General features: G+C 36.4%; 2 protein-coding genes across 4 annotated transcripts in view; one reads left to right on the top strand and one right to left on the bottom strand.

Annotated features, from left to right (window-relative positions):
* On the bottom strand, nt 1–13,166 carry SRP54 (signal recognition particle 54). Of its 3 annotated transcripts, none has more exons than XM_010711674.2 (16): nt 13,149–13,166; nt 11,650–11,758; nt 10,336–10,427; nt 9,652–9,736; nt 8,609–8,713; nt 7,351–7,417; nt 7,200–7,257; nt 5,909–6,059; nt 4,961–5,109; nt 3,936–4,036; nt 3,745–3,831; nt 3,345–3,418; nt 3,000–3,108; nt 2,081–2,251; nt 1,534–1,629; nt 1–863 (listed from the first exon to the last, which is right to left on the bottom strand). In XM_010711674.2, exons 2-16 carry the CDS (start codon nt 11,725–11,727, stop codon nt 772–774), a joined length of 1,515 nt encoding a protein of 504 aa, XP_010709976.1. In that variant the 5' UTR covers nt 11,728–11,758; nt 13,149–13,166; the 3' UTR covers nt 1–771. The 3 variants fall into 3 exon arrangements, with proteins under 3 accessions (XP_010709976.1, XP_010709975.1, XP_031409463.1); XM_010711673.3 differs by lacking the exon at nt 13,149–13,166 and adding an exon at nt 12,931–13,081; XM_031553603.1 differs by lacking the exon at nt 13,149–13,166 and adding an exon at nt 12,819–12,913.
* Nucleotides 11,936–13,166, top strand: part of LOC100549111 — a 21,275-nt gene continuing 20,044 nt past the window's right edge. The window contains exons 1-2 of the mRNA XM_031553769.1: nt 11,936–11,966; nt 12,789–13,112. Coding sequence (XP_031409629.1) covers nt 11,936–11,966; nt 12,789–13,112 — 355 coding nt within the window. The remainder of the gene's footprint in view (nt 11,967–12,788; nt 13,113–13,166) is intronic.

Here is a 13,166-nt window from a genome sequence, read left to right as displayed (position 1 = left end):
TGAGTTGGGGCAATATGGTCTGCCAGATACAGCTGTTTTTATTTCAAGTTGAATACCAGCACAAAGTTCTATCTACTATATATTATTAACTATCTGCACCACAAAATAACAGTTTAATTGGCAGTCTGGTATGAAGATTATCGAGCTGTTAAATATACTGAAGGTATCTGTATGCACACATTGTTATTTGCTTCATTCTTTATGTATATGGAAAGAACTATAGAATTCTGAAGAACAAAGTTCTGTGCAATACTAGCTTCAAAAATCTGAGCAACAGCATATTTCAGATGTTGAACTAGTTACACTGTATATGCCAAAGAGTTACAGCAGTAATTAGAAATTTATAAAATTAAGGAAGTCTCATTACATACTGATAAATGATCAATACGAAAGAATTGAAAAAGTAAGCCATTCTGGTGTTTATAATTACTTAATTTTATTTTACAGTATATTTGTGACATTTTATGTACTATAACCAAAGATCAGGGTTGTTTACAAATATAATGGCTGCCATTTAATGTAAACAATTAAAAACTGTCTCTAAATATTAAAATTTTACATCATTAAATTCAATTACTCTTTGTGCCATCAGGTATTAGTGGAGAGGAACTAATTTAAGCAAAAATAGTTTTCAGAAATTAGATGTAGAAACCGAGAAGCTTGAATAGCATTTTAAAAGATCACTCTGCCCATCGCTGTAAAAAGGAAGAAACAAATCCTTTCACTGAAGTTGCAACTAAGTCAAACCAGTCCATTTTTATTAAGGCTTCTTTACATATTGTTGAATCCCATCATGCCTTTCATATTCCCAGCGGCACCTTGTTGGAACTGTCTCATCATTGACTGCAATCCTGCCATGCCACCTACAGAATATAAGCGAGAATATGTATGTGTTAATTAGTTTTGAAGCACAGCTATCTTGCTTCAAAAAAAAGCCTATGTGCTGTAAAAAGGCCATTTTGGTAATATACAAATGAAAACCCAAGACTCAACCAGGCTTAAAAAACTATCAAAATATGGACATCTGACAAAAAAAAAAAATTACAGGAGGATCTACAAACAAGAGTGGATTTTAACATGACCTCTTCATTAAAATCTTGACAAAATAAAAATCTTGAAGGAATTATCATTATCAGCATGCAAGACTTGAATATGGAAGTTTTTACTGAAAGATGTTAATGCGAACATTACTTATCTGAGGCAAACCCTGGAAGAGGAGAAAGGTTCAGAAATAGATGCACTTTACAACAGACATGGTTGAATTCTGGTAAGTGATATTCATTATTTTGTCAGACACTACTCCAACTGCTCATTTGGAGACCTGAATCCAAATAAAGAGTCTAGAAAAAGCATTTCTAAGTGCGAAGTATTCATAACACATCAACTAAGCTTTCTGATTCTTGTTAGAAGGCATGGAGACACTTAATACTGATACATAATGAAAACATTTTTACATCACCCTCAATTCCGTAATATTTCAGATGGATCAAATGTAACAGACCCTTGCTGAAGCTGTAAAAAGGCAATGCATACCCATATGATGAAGGACTCTTGGATCCATCATCTTTGCCATCTGTTGGTTCAGCTTGGCCAGCTGTGATGGGTTTACATTCTTGGACATATCACCACCTTAAAGAAAATAGAAGCAAAGCATATTAATGCACGAGGCTAAAAAAAAAAATAAATCCAAAATTCTGGGTCATGTTTTTGTTTTATCTCCTCCTTCTAAAATCCACTTAAGTCAATGATCAAAAGTTACTACATCAGCCAAAGTACTTAGGGATGAGCAGTCTCTGCCTTCCCCTCCCTCTCCCCCCCACAGCAGACTCAAGTATCAGTATTGTAGTAGAAATGGACTCTACATTGGTTAAGCCAAAAAACACAGTAGTTTTGACTGCCATGTTATACATTAGCAACATGAAGAACAAAACAGCTCTCACTGTTACACAAGAGCTTACAAACATGAAAATTAGTGAACTACAACTCAGTCCTCCTCTCATAATACACCTAATACATACATTGAGTTTCTTGTGTTCACATATCAAGTGGCCTCCACACTGAGTGTTTTACTTTCTTTTACCTTTGAAAAGTCCTTTGATACCTCCCATCTTTTTCACCATCTGTGCAAATTTAGTGTATTGGGTCAAAAGCTCCTGGACATCTCTAGTAGAAACACCTGAACCTCTTGCTACTCTTTGGATTCTTCCTGGCTGCTTACTGAATACTTTGGCACCATCCGTACTGTCAAGTTCTGCAATTACAGGAAATGAAAAAAAAAAGTTTTGTTACTGATTACAGCTGGTAGCAGAAGTGAAAACAAGTGTGCTGAGAATTTAGTTTTGAGCCAGAGAAAAAAAACAAAAAACTAATTTTAGAAGAGGTGATACAGAATTGTACAGAAATAATTGAGAGTATTCTAGGGAATAGCACTAAATGATTGCCCTTATATGTTAAATCGCAGTGGAAGAAAAAGTTGCTAGAAACAATTTATTCTTTTAGCATACCCAGTTGAAGCCATGTTTATAGGTTTAGCTCAAAGGTAAGAAGTACACCTCTCCTGTAAAAGTATAAATTAGAAACAGCACACCTTCCAGAGACTAGGCTGTATCACTAAGCATTTTTGAGTGGGAGAAAGATACAAAGAAAGACAGTGACACTGTGAAGATGAATGAAACACTTTCATTTGTAAGGACAGCATTGATAATTTAAAAAGCATAGCTACACTAGGAAAAACAAAAATGAATTATCAACAGAATGCTTTCAAATTTTATCTAGCCTCCACAAGAAAGCAGCAGTATGTATCCATGTAACCAGTATATCTTTAAGAATGGACAGAAAGTTCATACAGCACAGGGATACATATGTACTCTTTACTATTTCTAAGAGTGAAATGTTCCTCCTCTCTTCTGTCATCTCAGTCGCACCCTTATGTCTACCTTGTTGCCCAAAACAATCTTTAGTCTTGTTCAAAGAAAAACAGTGGTTGAAATTTGTTTTACCTTGATCATTCATACTGTCCATTATAGTCATCAATTTCTTTAGCCTCGCCATTGATTCTTGTTCATTGCCTTTACTCATGAAGTCAGTTCCAAAACCAGGAATCATACCCTGTTTTAAAAGGCAAAACAAAAGCTGTGTCAGAACAGGCAAAGCTAACTTCAAGAAATACAGACAGGAAGTTTTACTTCAGCAGGTATGTATTCCAGTAGACAAATAATTTTACCATTTTGAAAAATATAAAGTACAGATTGTAGTATCAGTTTCAGTAAAGAATTTTAAGTTTACAGCAGAGTTTTGTCAGCTATAAAGCAGAAACCGATAAAACAATTTTTAGGATAACTAACCAGGATCTGACTGAATGGTCCCATTTTCATGATGTTTTGGAATTGTTCATACATATCTCTTAGTGTAAACTGACCTGAAGTACAACAAAAAGAAGATTAGCAAAGGTTTACACTAATATTTTGCAGTTACTATCCTTTCTGAATTACTTTTTATATTTACAGGGTAAATACTATACTGGATAAACAAGCAGATAAGTAAACCTCAACTATTAATATGACTATTTCTGATGGCACACACTTAAGAGTTTTATGCTAGTTCATCTGCAATTACAGTTCTATTTGTCATTTGATGAAAAACAACTATTCCTTGCCTGAAACATTTACTAGAGAATGACCATTCTTCAGCGTGCACTTGGAACAAGTTACTTGTCTATGCATTCAAGCTTTGGAAACAACTTACCATGTTTGAGCTTTTCTATGAGGGCCTCGTTATCATCCAACTTCAATTCATTTACCTTATCTATCAATCCTTCAATATCACCCATACCTGGAGAACAGAACCAGATCTGAAGTTGGCATTGAAGAAATCACACTTTAACTTTCAATTATCCAACTCAAAGTATCTTGTGCACAGCTGCATGTAGTACATACCAAGAAGTTTGCTGATGAAAGGCTGTGTTTTGAAGGGTTCAAAGTCATCTATGTGCTCACCAGTTCCAATAAAAATAATAGGAGACTTTGTAGCAGCAACTCTGCAGTAAAATATGTATATTATGAGACAACAAAAAAAAAATCAAAACCTTTTAAAGAATCAATCAGTAGCAATAACTTCAAATGAATTCTGTTTCCCATCTGCAGAAAGTAGAGAACAGACACAGCAGACAGCATGTATAAGCACATGACAGCAAGAACTTATTTCTGGTATTTTCACTTCACTTTTAAGTTCAGTTTTCCATCATTGTGCTATAAATAACAGCAAAATACATATGGCAGATGAAGAATTCTAACACTTAAAATCCAAATCAAATTTAGCAAGTTGGTGTCAGATAACTGTTTTGACATATAATCTCAGCTCCATGCAAGCTGTATCATCCAAAAGCAGCTGGAGATGATTCTAACATAGAAGCAGAAGATAATATCACATGTTCTAGTGAACAAAGGTCGTCAACATACAGCACAGTGTATGCGAAGCCCAACAAGAATGCACTTCAGAAAAGCATAACTGCTGATTTACCTTTCACCAAGATGCTTGACACTGAATTTAGAAATTTCATGTGCATCATAGCTCTAGAGCCATTACCTTTGACTAGCTAGAATTTCTCCCATTTCAGTAAAAATTTTGGACATTAAATGAAAGGAAAATAAACATAATGTGAAAAGATTACATCCAATATAGTATTTATATTTTTAGTTAGAAGTTCTGCTAAACAAGATGCAACAATAATTGTATTCTGTTCTTGGAAGACAGAAGTCTGATGCGACAATACTACTGCATTGGAAGCACATTCTAATCATTGATACTGAATATCAACACTGAAATTAGGATAAAAATAGCTATTTAAATCTCCAGATGCCCTGTAACTTGACAGTGATGCTTTCACTTGACAGGTTTCTGTGAAACACTAACACATTCATCCATCCATGGCCAGACACCCCTATTATATCACGATACTTACGCACTAAGAGCGCCACCTCCTTTTGCATGTCCATCAAGCTTAGTCACAATGACAGAAGCTACATCTACTTTATCTTTGAAAGCTTTAGCTTGAGCTTCACAAGCTTGGCCAATGGAAGCATCCATCACATAAACAATATTGTCTGGTTGCTAGGAAGAAAAAAGAATTTTTTTCTGCATTCTTAATGTTTGTTCATGTATTATGTTCAGTAACAGAAGTTCTTGCAGTACGTTTCTATGGGCAGTGTTACTTAAGGACCGCTTGAAAACCCTTATGCTGTATTACTATCTGCAAAAAACATATCTAACAGAGTATTAAAATTTACTAATTTTGCAGTTCTTATGTTTTGAATGATTTCAGATAGTATCCGAGCCAGCAAGCTAATCAGCACCTATAAACAATGAACATCTTCCATTTCCTTTTTTCATTAAAAACTTTAAGATGTCCATTCCTTTGAAAACAAGTTACCCAACAGCATGACTTGTGTGGGAGCTGCCATACTGTTATGTAAGACTACAGAATAAAAATTAGATACTTTGAATTCATACAAGAAACACCGACTTCATTAACATATCCAACTTGCTGAACATTCTGTTTCAAGGCAACTATTTGTAACAATCACAGAAAAGGTTGTACACATAGCTACAGAAATTTTTTTAAATCTAGTTTCACATTGCAAAAATTCTGAAAGGCAAAGTTAAAGCAGGAATTGTAGTCTAGGTAAATGCAAGCATCCTTAAGTTACAGATCCAACAATTAAAACTGACTCAATGCTATTAAGCACTGATCATCTCTCATTTATTCATATCAGCTCACAATTTTTAGCATATTGGAGATGTTAAAAGTGCTTCCAATAGGCAGAAAATCACATAGAACACTAGGAAGTAAGCAATTAATTGCAGTTGCATCACTATAACAGTAGTGAATGTATTTCTTGAAGCTACTCACTATGGCATTAGCAACTTGTAACATCTCTTCAAACAACGAGTCTTCCTGTTTGTGACGTCCACTTGTATCAACGATGATAATTTCAAAGTTTTCATTCTTAAATTTCTCAACGCCTTCTGAGGCAATAATTACAGGATCCATTTCTGTATAACTGATCAAAGAGAAATATCATTACATATGCAATTCTTTATTCCCAAATTAAACCTTTTATTGCTTGACTGTAAACTTATTAACCATAAATCTACTTGGATTTCAAGACTGACTTCCTCTTATGTCAAGCCAAAACTGATTAAGATCACACCTTTCTAAATCATTTACCCTTACTGTTCAGTGAACTGAAGTACAAAGGACTGTCACATCTACTGAAGACTGCACTAGGTCCTGCTAGCCCTTCTCTGAAGCCCTAGTTCATCTCCATGAGCTAGCAGTGCACCTCTGAGGCAAGAAGGCCAATGGTCTCCTTTGCTGCACTGAGAAGAACATTGTGAGCAGGTCACAAGAGGTTTTCCTGCCCCTTTACCCAGCTCTAGTAGGGCCACAGCTGGAGTGCTGTGTTCAGTATTGGGGAAACCCAGAACAAGAGAGACCTCAACCTACTGGAAAGAACGCAGGGCTACAAAGATGATGGGCCTGGAGCATCTCCCTTACGAGGAACGGCTGAGAGACCTATGACTGTTCAACTTGGAGAAGAGAAAACAGAGGGAATCTTATCAATGTATATAAATATCTTAAGTGAGAGCCAGATTCTTTCCAGTGGTGCACAGTGACAGAGTAAGAGGAAAAGGTGTAAACTTTTTATGCTACATAGGAACTTCCAGATGAACATGAGGAAAAATAATTTACTGTGATGGTGATAGAGCACTGGCATTGGTCGCTTGCAGAGGTTGTGGATCCCCTTCTCAAGAGATGTTGAAAATCCATCTAGAACTGATCTTGTGCAACCTGCTCCCCATGACCCTGCTCAAGCAGGCTGGGGGTGGACTAGATCTTCAGAGGTCCCTTCCAACCTCAACCACTCAGAGCAAATGTTATTATAATTTTATAATATATATAATATATATAATATATATATAAATATATATATTATTAAATATATATATATAAATATATATATAATATTTATAATATATATAATATATACACACACACACACACACACACACACACATATATATATATATATATAAATAGTTAAGCAGCAGTGAACAGGATTTGGTAAGAGATGTTCAATAAGAAACAATATATCATTAAAACTGCATTGTTTTCCAAACTGATTCTGAGAGATGCTTACCTCCCATAAAAAGGAATTCTTGCTTTTGTTGCATTTTGCTTTAATTGGTCAAAAGCACCTGTAAGACAGGTATGGTCAGGGAAATATTAAAAAAATACACAAAAATAAGTGTTAGAGAGAGAACTATATCATTAGCAGCTGTTTGTATTACCTGCTCTGTATGTGTCTGCACATATTAAACACGTCTTCCAACCTTTCCTTTGATAGAAGTATGCTAACTGTTAACAAAAAATCCAAAACAAGCAGTTACACCAAAATCCCACAAAGCATAACACTATGTAATGGCTTAAAGCACAAACTGAGGACAAAGTCAAGCCAGCCTTGGTATACCTGTGATCACTTAATAACATCATACAACAATCAAATGTTAGCATATTGGAAAAGCATGATATACAAGTAACTGTTCAGTTAAACAAAAAACAGTGGCTTGACTCTGCTTCTGAGTTCAGTTTCCTGAGCTAAGATCAGCCTCTGTTTCTATTTTATTGGTTCTTAACAATGCAAATAGAACTAGCTTTTGAATACTAGCTAAAGTAGTAAGTTTTTAATTACAGCAATGGCTAAAACTTGAACATTTCTTTGCTTTTTTACTTCGAGAGGAACAAAGATATTCCAATTGCAAGGATATGTTTCAAAGCAATTAACAGAATCCTTTCTGTTATGTAACACTTGCAAGCCTCACTAGTACAACAGACATTCACAGAACTTTGATTCACCCAAATAAAGACTTCCAAAATATATTTTCCTACAGAAGAACTAGGAATGTCTTATGAAATCAGAGCAGTGATGTATTTAGCAACATCTACATATGAATCCCTCAGAGAGCAAGTGACAAAAAAAAAAAAGACAAGCAGTATGCATCTTTTTCCATAGGACAATTTTTTCCTCTTCAAGAATAATTAATAGGTTAAGTTACAACTGCTCTGAATTGAGCATTCTTTTTTTAGTCTTGAAAATATAAATCTAAATTCCCTAAATAAACTTGCAGCTAGAACAGGTTTCATACCATCCACTCATGCTTATCTGGGATACCTAATATAGAAGTCAACTTATACTAGTTCCCCTAAGCAGGCAATAGAATGAGAAAGGTTCCATTCAGTGCATCTTAAACTCATGAAGTATGGAGTGGAAAGAAACTATTATCCATACATAATATTGTTTCATTAAATGTTCAACTTAAAAAAAAAAAAAAAGGATCTTGAAGGAAGTCCTGCAACTATAAGCTCAAAATACTACTACTTTGGACATTCATATCATCTAAGAACCTCCTCTACAAAAGTATTTCTACAATGTAATCAGTAATAAAAACAGCAAGTCACAAGTACATTGTACATTAAGTGTTCAACAACACTCTCCTTCTCAAGAGAAAAAATACAACAGAAAATCCAAACAGATTCAGTGCAAGTTACCTTTGAACAGGTTGTTGTTTTACCACTTCCTTGCAAACCAACAAACATTATAATGTTCTGTTTTCCTTTGGTAGGTGTCCATGCTTTAACTCCAGGATCTACAAGCTATAGAAAAAAGGGTACTGTGTTGCAAAACCGAATTTCAGAGACTTACACCACTTAGCATCATAGTTGGCCCTGATCAGTGCCTAGTTTCACATTCAGCAAAGCAAATTTTTGGTATATGTGGGTCTCAATTTGTTAAGACACTTTAAATTCACAATGAACACCCATATTTCTAGTATATAGTATAATACATAATCATCCTATGTCAGTTTTTTTTTCATAAGACTAAGCACCAAATGCAAGGGAGCCTATATATATATATATTGCAAAAATATAAAAATGAACATAAACATAACCTCCACCCCAGCATCACAGCACAAGATGGATCTCTTCTGGTGAGAATCCCGCAACATAGAAGACTTTTTAGTCTTAGTCTCTTAATTCTGGAATGAATAGGAGCAGAGATTCCATGGAACCAACATATGCATGTTCACAGACATGAACATGGACATACAGATGAACAGAAGACAACATTTAATAGGAAAGAGGACAAAAAACTGATACCAGGTATGGACTTAATCAAACAAGCAGATAAAAAGTTGCCACACAAACTGCCAGGTTGTTACTTACACTTTTTCAATGTTTTGTAAGTAGTTTGAACAAATCTTCCCTAGAGTAGCAAGGGTATACTGCTAGGACAACCAAAGACAGCAGTTCAGGAGCTCACAGTCCCTTATCCTTATTTTGTCTTTAAATTTATTTGAAAAGAATAGCTGAACTTGAAGGTTAGTCTAGAAGATACACTCAGAAAGTAAAGTTCCAATCAGAAAAAGTGCTACTATATGCATAGAAAGTAGCCTTAGAACAGAAAACCTGACAGCCCAAACAGACACCTGTTGGTACTGTACAATAACCTTAAAACTTAGCTTGCTACTGTACTGCTCACACAACACAGGCTGTACAAGAAAAGTGACATAACAGAATTCTGAAAGTCCTACTTTAACAAGTTCTTTAAAGACAGCATGCTGAATCATTTTTCTCTTGTTAAGGCCAGATGCCATTTCTTCAAGATCAATTGCAGACCTGAGTTAAAGAAAACAGTTTTAGAAAAATTGAAGCCATGAAGCACTGCTATAACTTACAGTATTGCTTTAACCTAGTAGTAAGTGAAGTCTCTGCAAGTGGAACAGCAACCTGATTTGCCTTGAGTTTTTAGGTACAACATATTCAAAAAGTGACATACATTAATTAGAGACAACATCTTAGTATGCAAGACAAAACCAGGCTTCTAGTATACTTGTATCTGCTTGACTTACACATCTCAAAATAACAAGGTAACAGTACTGAGCATGCGCACAGACCTACCTATATGCAGCACAGAATATTGGAAGACGAGGTGTCTAGGCTCCAACAAAGAGCTTGTTTACTATTCCACTCAATTCCACTGACATTGTTTTTTTAAAGAAAGATCCCAGCAATTGGCTAAACTCAAGGAAGATTATTTTGATACAGCTGGCTAGATGCTGTTTGAAACTGAATTTTTCTGTTAAAGTGAAAACTAGGGTTTGAAGGTAGACTGGACATGTCTAAAAAAATCATATACAAATTAGAAGTTAAAGTTATTTTTCCATAACATCAAACTATAATTTTTACAAACATTAAAATTGATGTTGATTACTCACTTGACATTTTCTCTTAGCTGCTTCACAAGTTTAATATTAACATCAGCTTCCAGTAGTGCTGTGCATACTTCTTTTAACATAGCATTTAAAACCTTTGGAGTATAAAAGAAAAATGGTTTTACAACACACAACGTTGACTAGCTCAGTATTAGTTTCCAATAACAATGAGAAAGTATATTTATGATACAGTAAAGGCTTTTACTTTACATGAGTTAAATGCACGTGGTCTTATTGTTATATTGACTGCTACCAAGTCTATGCGTTTGCTCATATGCAAATCAAGTTTAAATCTGAAAGGGAAAAAGAAGCACCTCAACTTGTCACCTGCATTTTCAGCATGAACTGTACTGCTGCTCTGTAGTATGTTTTTTCAGGCAAACATGCTTCAGGAACCCAGTAACCATAAAATGTTTCACTTTGAAAAGTCTTGAACAAAAGCATTTTTACTTTTTTTTTTAATTAAGTAACATCTGAATAAGCAACCTCATTTGCACAGCTTGAACTCTCATGGGAGAAAAGCTTGTATTACCGAAAAAAAAATGCACTGGCTTTTATTAGACTCTGTTGTCTTCTAGCTTAAGATGTCAAAACCTTTTTCTTGCACAAGCTCTAAAACTGTGCCTATTGGTAATCCTATTTTTTAGTTACTTCGGGCAACAAAACATTTGTCTACCTGAAGTTTCTAGCCATTTACTCAAAAGCAATTTCAAATCATCATATCCTTTAGTTTTTAATCTTGCCATTCAGTACTTACAACACAACATATTTACCATTTCAAAATCTTAATTAAAAAATACAGACTATCAAGTCAAATAGCTTCCAGAGTCACACCCTGGCTAGGACAGAAAGGCAGCAAACTTAACACTCCTCTCATTTTAGGGTGCAAAACCTATACTGAAAATCATTTCCTCTTCCAGAGTCCAGCTTCTAGCAATCCAATACACATGTCCATAACACAGCTGAACACAAATGCTGGTGCATTCTGCAAGGTCTCAGAGTAGCTCCCACCAGAACACAGGCATAAATTGCCTTCTTCAGCATTCACCACTTCTGAATGCTACTTTCCAGGAATACCCACCAGTCATGATGACCCTGGGAACATAGGGCCCACTGTCTCTGAGGTTACTCTATACGCCTAAATCTAGCGCTGAGTTTTGGCTATCAGGGGCTATAAAGCTCTAGGTAGAAATTTTACTTGAATTATGAAAAGAGCCCAGGAATAATATTAACTCACTTTTAGCTTCTCATCAGCCTAATCTACCAGAACTTTGCTTTCCAAATGTTACAGTGCCATCATGCACTTGTTTTACATACCTCTTCATTGATAATTGTAGCATTGCTCAGTGAGCGCAATGCTGAAGTAATTTTTCTTCCAAGATCTGCTAGAACCATTTTGGCGGCTTCCAAATGACCTCAGAAGAATCTGGAAAATAATTTAAAAATAGTTTTAAGACTAATTGAAGTTATGCCTTAACAGAGTAAATATTCCAGTACATTCTGGGTTAAGTAACCTGCTTTGCTCTCCAGAAAGCACAAGTTTGAACTTTTTAAGTATTATTTTTAGCAAACACTGGCCTGAAATTAATTTTTGGATATCCTGATGGCCTACTTGAAAATAGAAATAACATCCTGCAACAAAGAACCATTTCACTGTCCAGTATATTTATGCCTAAAATTCACTGTGAAAAAATAGCCCAGACAGAATTCCAAATAGAACACTCCTCCCTATTTTCTTACCAGGATGATGTTATATCACAGAACTTAAAGCCAAGCCAAAGAGCCTAGAAGCTACGCATTCTGCAGAGACAACACTATCAGAAGCAGTACGTTTTGCAAGCAGGAGGAAACACTGTTGATCAGCACTATTGTATCTACCCTATTCTAAATCAAACCAGATTTTCCATGCCAACAGTCCCATAAACATATATGTATTTTAACTAGCAGAATTCATGCTGTGTTTTTAAACTGTTCTATTGGGAAGAACAGACCATTTTCTGTTCATTACAAACAAGTCTTACACGCAAGCCTAGGGTAACTTGACAGTTAGAAAAAATAGTAAAAAATAATTCCTGAAAGCTACACATGCAAAGTCAACATCTTAACCCACCCTGCCTCTAAATCTTTGGAAAAGGACAAACAAAAATTTGTCTGATAACAAAGCTGCAGCACCAGTCACTGCAGAAAGTACTGCTTCAGGCTTCTCTTGTTCACGACCTGATTTTGCAGCTACTTTCAAACACTCAGCTGAAATTTCCCCCAGCTCAATGCTGAATTCAAACCTCACACCTGCGTTCTTCCTTTCAGACCTGAAAGCAAACTTCACAGTATGAAACCATCTGTAATCAAAACAGCTGACAATTTTCACGCCTTTTTTCCCCCCCCATATTCCAGAATTCTATAGATAGCTAAGTACAGAAAGTTAATTATTTCCTAACAAACAAATATTTTCACAGCCGAACCGTCCTACAGACGCAAAGACCCACAGTGCCAGAGCAGCCAGCCAGCGGGCACCGCAACCAATCGCCCTGCAGCACGCAGCCGCGCCGCGCCGACAGCATCCGCAGCAGCGGCAAGCTCTGACGCAGCGCCACGCACCGCACCGGACAGAGGCCTGGCAGCGGACCGCAAGGCTCGGCAGACGCTGAAGGACGGGCACGTCGGGAGCCGGCCGGCAGAAGCCGGGGTGGGACTGGAGACGGAGCGCCCGTCCAGCCAGCACGAGCCCGCCGCAATCCGTCCAGACAGCGGCGGCGTGTCGCTACCACGCAGCTTTACCCGTACACCGGGCGAGGCCGTCCGGCGCGGGCGCTCACCGTCGGGGCGGCGCGGGG

This window comes from Meleagris gallopavo, chromosome 5 (assembly GCF_000146605.3).
Source record: "Meleagris gallopavo isolate NT-WF06-2002-E0010 breed Aviagen turkey brand Nicholas breeding stock chromosome 5, Turkey_5.1, whole genome shotgun sequence".
NCBI lineage: Eukaryota > Metazoa > Chordata > Aves > Galliformes > Phasianidae > Meleagris > Meleagris gallopavo.
This window is presented reverse-complemented; position numbering and strand designations above follow the sequence as displayed.

Excerpts from the sequence above, each read along its gene's own strand:
- SRP54 (XM_010711674.2), bottom strand. The coding sequence starts at position 11,727 with ATGGTTCTAGCAGATCTTGGAAGAAAAATTACTTCAGCATTGCGCTCA. Across the intron at positions 2,252-2,999 it reads GGACAGTATGAATGATCAAG|AACTTGACAGTACGGATGGT; the intron begins GTAAAACAAATT and ends CTGTAATTGCAG. Across the intron at positions 864-1,533 it reads AAGAGTCCTTCATCATATGG|GTGGCATGGCAGGATTGCAG; the intron begins GTATGCATTGCC and ends TATATTCTGTAG.